The sequence below is a fragment of the Lygodium microphyllum genome, chromosome 10 (genome assembly GCF_053477565.2).
Source record: "Lygodium microphyllum isolate KBCC chromosome 10, Lygodium_microphyllum_v1.1.10, whole genome shotgun sequence".
In the NCBI taxonomy this organism is placed as follows: Eukaryota; Viridiplantae; Streptophyta; class Polypodiopsida; order Schizaeales; family Lygodiaceae; genus Lygodium; species Lygodium microphyllum.
Window position 1 is genome coordinate 122461090 of NC_141144.1, and position 7475 is coordinate 122468564.

At 38.7% G+C, this 7475-nt stretch overlaps 1 protein-coding gene across 1 annotated transcript in view; it reads right to left on the reverse strand.

Annotated features, from left to right (window-relative positions):
• LOC148030514 (universal stress protein A-like protein) overlaps positions 1 to 7222 on the reverse strand; it is a 46872-nt gene extending 39650 nt beyond the window's left edge. The window contains exons 1-2 of the mRNA XM_087686851.1: positions 6694 to 7222; positions 6191 to 6312 (exon numbers count right to left, since the gene is read on the reverse strand). Coding sequence (XP_087542977.1) covers positions 6191 to 6312; positions 6694 to 6907 — 336 coding nt within the window. The 5' untranslated portion in view covers positions 6908 to 7222. The remainder of the gene's footprint in view (positions 1 to 6190; positions 6313 to 6693) is intronic.
• Between the last annotated feature and the right edge of the window lie 253 nt (positions 7223 to 7475).

Here is a 7475-nt window from a genome sequence, read left to right on the forward strand (position 1 = left end):
TTGCTGTATTTTTTTTAAATTTTCAGATTTCCAAGTTGTTCTAGTTTTATCTATTGCTCTTGTGCTCTTTGAAGCGGTGACATTTACCATGGGAAATCAAGAACAGAAGGATGTTTTCACATATGTATCCAAGAAGGATAGATTGGATGGCAATAACTATTCTTTGTGGTCTTTCGTGATGAAAAATGTGCTGATTGCGAAAAATCTTGGGATTATGTTAGTGGTAAAGAAGTTTGTCTTGGAGTTGTAGCTTCTACAACACCTCCTCAAGGAGGACGTGGTCGAAGGCCCGGTCCAGCTCAGCCACTTCCCTAGAGATCAACAACACAAAAGGCTTGGGACACATGAGATGCTCAAGCATTATAACTAATTGCATTGGTAGTTCAGCAATCTACCACATATAGTCTGCAGCTTCTTCACGAGAAGCATGGCTTACACTTCAGCAAATGTTTGCAAACCGAGGACTTGCGTAAGCACCTAAAGATGAGTATTATTCAGATTCACGTTTGATCTCTACTACTGTGACTTCATTGGCGCCCTCTTATTTGGCCTTTCATATGACCCTAAATCTCACTGTGAGAATTTCTCCACAACCACTTACTTTTCTTCAGTTGGTTATTTTGCTCCTAGAAGAGAAGCAAACAAGAAAGAACATTGGAGTGGAACACACTTTTATGGCGAGGTAAAAGGGCAAGGGCAACCAGTCCAAAAATGCTCCGCAGAGTTTGAAAGTTCAAGTACTTCACATAGCAGCAAGAAACAAGGGGACACGCAAGCCAAGAAAGACAAGTGCCACTATTGTAAGAAGCCAAGTCATTACATTACAAAATGTAAGAAGCGCATAGCCAAGGAGAAGGAGTCAAGGATGTCTGTTCTTGATGCATCTTCTACTATTATTGAGTCCGCGTCTTTGTTGTAGACTGTGACTACTGTCTCTACACTTGCAGTTATGACTCACCTTGGGCTAATAGAGCATTTAGCTCTCCTAAGAATTCTAGCACTTGGTCCTTTAACAGTGGTGCTTCTAGGCACATTACATCCTGTAGGGATTTGTTTTCCTCTATTATTGTAGCCCTAATTGGCAATGTTGGGTTTGACTCACGCCTATGCTCACAGAGGAGTGTCAATGATCTTAAGCAAGACACTCCGGCATTTTTTACACTTTGTACGAGAGGCTTTTTCCCCCAATATTTATTTCTTTTATTTTATGTGCCTATGTTACACAATTTGGGCACTTATCGTGTTTTATACTCTTCGAGTGTGAACAACTTGCACCGTATACTTCAAATATTATTGGATTGGGTGTTGTGCTTTCACACTCTTCACTATCAACTATACTCTTAGTTGAGCTTCGATCTATCCATCTCACATTTGGTATCAAAGCAGAGTTCAGCTCAAACCTCTGTGTGTGTGTGTATGTGCGTGCGCGCGCAACCAACCGCATTGGATCCAACTCTACTTTGGCTTCAACCTAGTCGACCTCAAGTCTACTCGTTAGCACCAATAGCAACGCCACCACAACTGACGTTTGCTCCAAAGGTCGCCGCCTACTCCAATGGTCACCACCAACTGACCTACAACGCCCTGCGCCACCTGTAACGCCTCCAGCACTGCCCCACCCCAAACTGCCCATGCCTGCATGGGCGGGCACCAAATGCCTGCACGATTGCCACTAATGCCGCCTGGCTCTGGTCCTATGAGCCACCGCCCGCCAATCCCTGACCACCAACCTAGGTCACCCTCCGCTCGCCAGCTGCCATTACCGCTTGCACCTCTAGCTCAGCCACTTGTGCTCCTCTACCAAGTCTACTAGGTCTCTGCACCAACCATATAGGAGGTAAAAAGGAAAAACTTTTCAATTTTTTAATTCAAATTTAATCCTCTAGAAGGGGCTTTTGCCCGGGCAGACAATCTCTGTTCTTGCACTTGTCTAGGTCAAAATTATTGCAAAGATTTTGTGAATTTTGGGTCAAAATTTTGGGCCTTTTGTTGTCATCTTGGAGATTGGCAAATGTACATTTGTGACAGTCTGAAATAGACCGATTTCGTGCATTTTGGGACAAGAAATTTTGGGGCTTTTGCATTTTCAGTGCTGTTGAGCATTAATTGCACCTTGGACGGCGTGCATTTCAGATAGTTTTTGACAGTGTAATTAAATTTGCTAATTACAGCAAAGTACTTGCTGTAATTTCTAGAAATTCTGAGATTTCCAAGTTGGTCCGGCTTGAAATATTGCTCTTTTGCTCTCTGATCAATGACATTTATCATGGCGAATCAAGGAGGTGATGTATTTACATATGTGTCTAAGGAAGATAGGTTGGATGGCAACAACTATTCCCTATGGTCCTTTATGATGAAGAATGTACTGATTGCAAAGAATCTTTGGGATTATGTCAATAGTGAAGAAGTTGGGCCCGGAGTTATGGCTCTTGCTATACCTCCTCCAAGAGGATGTGGACAACGGGCAACTCAACCTGTTCAGCCCGCTCCAGCTCAGCTAGTTCCCCAAAGATCAACAGCACCATAGTAGCCAGAAACGTCAAAAACGTTAAGAAACGAAACGTCAAAAACGTGTTTCATTCTTATAATCAGTGCATACTCATACTTTAGTAACACAAAACTAAAATATTAAAATTTTAATAAATTTATCGAGCAAAGAACACCATGTGTGTATCCTTCATTGATTCACTAAACTAGAAGTAACCACAAAAATATTGTTTACAAAAAAAACATTAATATAAAGCATCGGTGACAACATTTTCATGACCAGGATGAGATTGAATAAGTAAACAAAAGGGTTGAATAAAGGTATCCCATTAAATAGGATGATTAGAACATTTTGATTGAAACTAAAGATACTCATTGTTGATCAATTTTCACCATAAATTTGGAACCCATTAAATTGCAATTCCACTGTACACAAAGCATGAACAGCAACTAACAAGTATTTATCATATGTGCTATAATTTGGATCAAAATGCTTAAATTTAAATTTACAACTTGAGTATGCAATCGAGTAAAAAACTTACATCAAGGTAACAATGGCTTGCAACCTTTTCACATGCACATCACGCACCTATCCCTTCGCAATAAATCTAAAAAATGTAGCCCTTACTTTACCATCTAACCAACTAATACTAAATTGTATGTGATTGACAACATCTGTAATACATCCGATAATCACTTTGTCTGATCATCATACAAGAACAAGGAAACTTTTCCAATGTGTAAACACATGTAATATATCTAATAATCACATTGCCTATACAACAAAAAGAAACTTTTCCAATGTGTGATTGAATGGTGCGAATCATTATTCATCTCTACATAACTGGAACTTTGTAAATCTTACATCTCTCCAGATCATTCAACGTGGCTGATTGTATGATTAGATGCATCCAAATCAATAATCATGCATCATCACATGTCCCCTTTCTTATTGTAGCATTCATCATATGCTATATGACAAACAAACAATCATTTTTATCATCATTCTATCTTAAAGATAATACACAATTTCCTTGTTGTAATTTACTACTATGAATAGGATGTCCAATTATTTTATAATAATGACAAACAATACCAAAATTGCTAGAACCTTTATTCTACCATCCACCTCTTCCTCTCTACCTCTAGAATTACCATGGTCTCCTGAAATCTGCATGTTATCGAACCATTGATTTAACATGTTTTACCGGTTACCACCCGCACGACCCATACCATGGCCTCTTAAAGAAAATATATCATGTCTCTTTCCTGAACTTAAGTAAAATGCTTAGACCCATTCACCGCTTCTTTCTAACAATTCACCCTATATGTTGATCTTTTCAATAATCATGAGAGAGACCATCTCATAAACATCCAAAAACAGCTTTCTTACATATACTAAAGTAACAAAGGATTTTCAAGCCTTCTCATTATTAAAGCCACCCAAAGTAAAAAACCAAATCATCATCAAGCATTGCATCAATAGCTACTAAGGCATTTGCAATGCTTCTCACCTTCAAAACATGCTCATTTATAAACATCTTTGCTTTCTTTAAGGTATTCAACTCTTACTTGAGATCCATCTTTCGTATTTTTGTATTTTTTTAAAACATATTTTCAAAGGTTATCCAAGTTACATGTAAATTCTCTACATTTTTTATATATCCCAACATACTGTTATCAGTGACTACAGACAACATTCTTTTGTATTCCATTTCTTTAATTCTTGTCCAATCGTCACAAAATCACTTAGCTCCACTTTCCTTTTTTATCTGAAACAAACTTGTAAAGACCTTTTCCAATAAGAAAGTGTCACATGAAACTTTCATGATATATAGTTATTCATGTTTGACTTCTCAATAATAGGATTTTTATTGTTCTTAACCATCATGACAAAACTGAGTATCAAACAACAACAAGCAAGTCTTCCGCAACCTTTCACAATATATACATAGGATTAGACCAAGTAGTCTTTTTCACTGAATGCTCAATAATACATGCAATGTATATTATGTTTACTGATAAATCTTGTGTTTGCTTCCTAATAAACACCTCAAAAACTTACAAATTTGAAATCTATAGTCTATAACCTGTGCACCTAAGAATGGCCGACACAACCAAAATTATAATATACTCTAAAACTATTGTCTGCAACCTTGTAGAGATAAAACAAGACCCGAAACAACCTCAAATGACCAAAAACGTATTGGAAAACCTCGAAAGAACTATTTGCAGAATATATACCATTCTTCTTGCACACCAAATCTAAGAGCAATCTAAACTTTTTGCTCTACCCTACTTCTAATACCTCCACACACACTCTCAAAGGAAAAGAGACAAAAAGTGGAAGAGCCTTTTACTGATTGCTTGCTTGCTTGAATTCTTGCTTCTCCTTCACTTCAACCTCTAGAATCCATCTCTCTTAGTGGTGCTACTTTAATACCATGTTAAAAATCGCGTAATAGGGGGAACTCGCTTGAACTATTGCGTCAAACACACAATATATACAAAAGTAGGCTCATTCAAGAACACAAAAAGAGATATGGAGACCAAAACGTTTTCTTGCTGGTTTTTCTTTTTTCTTCCTTACACAAAGTATAAATAAGATATAGCATAAAGAAAAGTAGCCTACTAAGTCAAATACTGCATAACAAACTATATTAATCGACTAAAGCTATAAATATACTAGTTGTAGATAGGTGTAACTAACCAAATATGATAAGTAATAAGTCAATGGCCATGTGAGAATCATAATGACCATTGCCATGGTAAGTGTAGACCTACAATTCTATCTAACCATGTAATATATCATCTATGTCCGCACATATTAAGCTCGCCATCTCAACACGAATGGTAGACGATTGAATCATACCTGCTTTTGGCTTCCATATGATTTTTTTTTCCTTATGTCCTCACATGTTTTTCTTCAACATGTACTTTTTTATAGTCATAAAAATCCATCACGAGGCTTCAATCGCTGCCCTTGAAACCCAAAAATCTTTAAAAATTATCTTGCACAATACCTATGCTAGGATGACAAGAGAGCTCATGGGATTTTCTCCAAATCTTCCTCCTATTTCATGAATCAATGCTTTGTCAGTTGCTACCATACTACTGGCCCTTCTAGCCAACTCAATTTATTCATCAAATCTCATAATTCATTCCATATGTTCTCTTTAAATTTTTTAGTTCTTATGTTTGTCATGTGGTTATTCATTCACTAGGTATTTTCTCTGCAAACCCTAGTGTATTCTCAAACCTCAACCCCCAAAATCTTTTTTTAAAAATGCTATCATTCAGAGCAATCAATCCCTGTTTTTTGCTAGTGAGTTAGGGAGTTCAAATTGTGTCCTCTAGGCCTTGTCTTTTGAAACCTGATGGCACCATTTTAACTATTAAAAATAATTTTATCTTGGCACCACAATGAGACTCTAAGACATCTAGCCACTCCTCACTTGAGGATTGGCATTACTTAACTCTTCACTCCCATTTAATCAGCTACAAACCGGTCCTAAGGAAGGGTTTGAAAGACCATTTCTAGTTTCAAGAATATTGTAAATTAAGAGATCTGACATTCATTGTCCAAAAGGCTCAAGATGCACGTGAAGAAAAAAACACATTCTTGGATTCAATTATTTTAAATGCACAAACTTTGTGTTATTCTCATTTAGAATAACTATACACATAGAATTGGTCAAAATACCTTTGACTCATTGCAGCGCTTTACAAAATGCTGCAGTAAGTGAATGCCCCTCATCCGATCTTTGAGTTCCATATCCTTGAAGTCCTCATTGGTAGCATAAAGGCTATCCAAATCATCAAAACCTGCATTATAAGCAAGCAAGGGTAGCAATCAGATGCTCCGTGACTCAAAACAGAAAACAGCCAGTTCAAAGAATGGGAAAATTTTCAGTGTCAGTATGTAGTAACAAATGAGAAGAACTAAGTCTCTACATAGCTACATTACGAATGGTCAAACAAACGATCTTACAACACATTCAGGTCAGATGTCATCATATGAAAATCATTCACTATGCGTACTCGGAGCCCTTGTTCGAGAACTTTTTAAGCAAATCAGGTACAACAATGTAACATTATGAGGCTATCAGGACGGCTGCGAGTCACAATTTACGTTGCGATTTCAAGGAGAAACATTCACCATGCAGCAGTTCAGAGATCCTATCATTAGAAAAAGAGAATAGTTACCGTCTTCGTCAGGCACCTGGACGTGCAAGATGAGGAGCTCATAGTCTTTTCTGCAGGCAGGGGGGATAAGTTTGGTAAGTGTCCAGTTAAAGGCCGTGGAGCTACTGATGGACGGGTGGGGGTATCCAGTTATGGAGGACTGGCTAACTGAAATGAGCACGCGCATCGGGCGATCTGTCTTGTCCTCGTGCAACGACGACTGCGGAAGTGCCATATCCGGAGCTTCGGTCTTCTTCTTCTTCTCTTCTTCTTCTTCTTCCTCGGCCTCAGAAATCAGACTGACCGACCGAACTTTTTGTTCGCTCGGACTCCGGAGACAGCCTTCGTTCGTCTTCTTGTCTTTTTTTTTTCTTCTTCTTCTTCTTCTTCTTCTTCTTCTTCCTCCTCCTCCTCCTCCTCCTCCTCCTCTCCTTCTTCTTCTTTTCTGCTTCGTCTTCTTCTGCTGGCTGTCTCTCTCTCTCTCTCCTCTTTCCTCCCTCCCTCGCTCCCGAGTCCCGAGTCCCGACCCCCTTCCCGGTCTGCGTGTCTCGTATCAGACAGCCTGGTCGAGATTTCAGAGTCCCTTTCGTTATCTGCAGGCCCGCTATGATGGCGTCCCGTGTCAAGTCCCACTTGTCACCTCCTCACGCACAAATTCACCACAACCGTACAACGTGTCCATCTTGCCTCTTCTAAGTTCTTAATACGTAAGTTGTAATTTTAGATCCATATGACATGTGATATGTGAATAATAAGAACGAGTTCCCACCGGTGAGCTCATCAGCAACCGACGTCGAATGTAC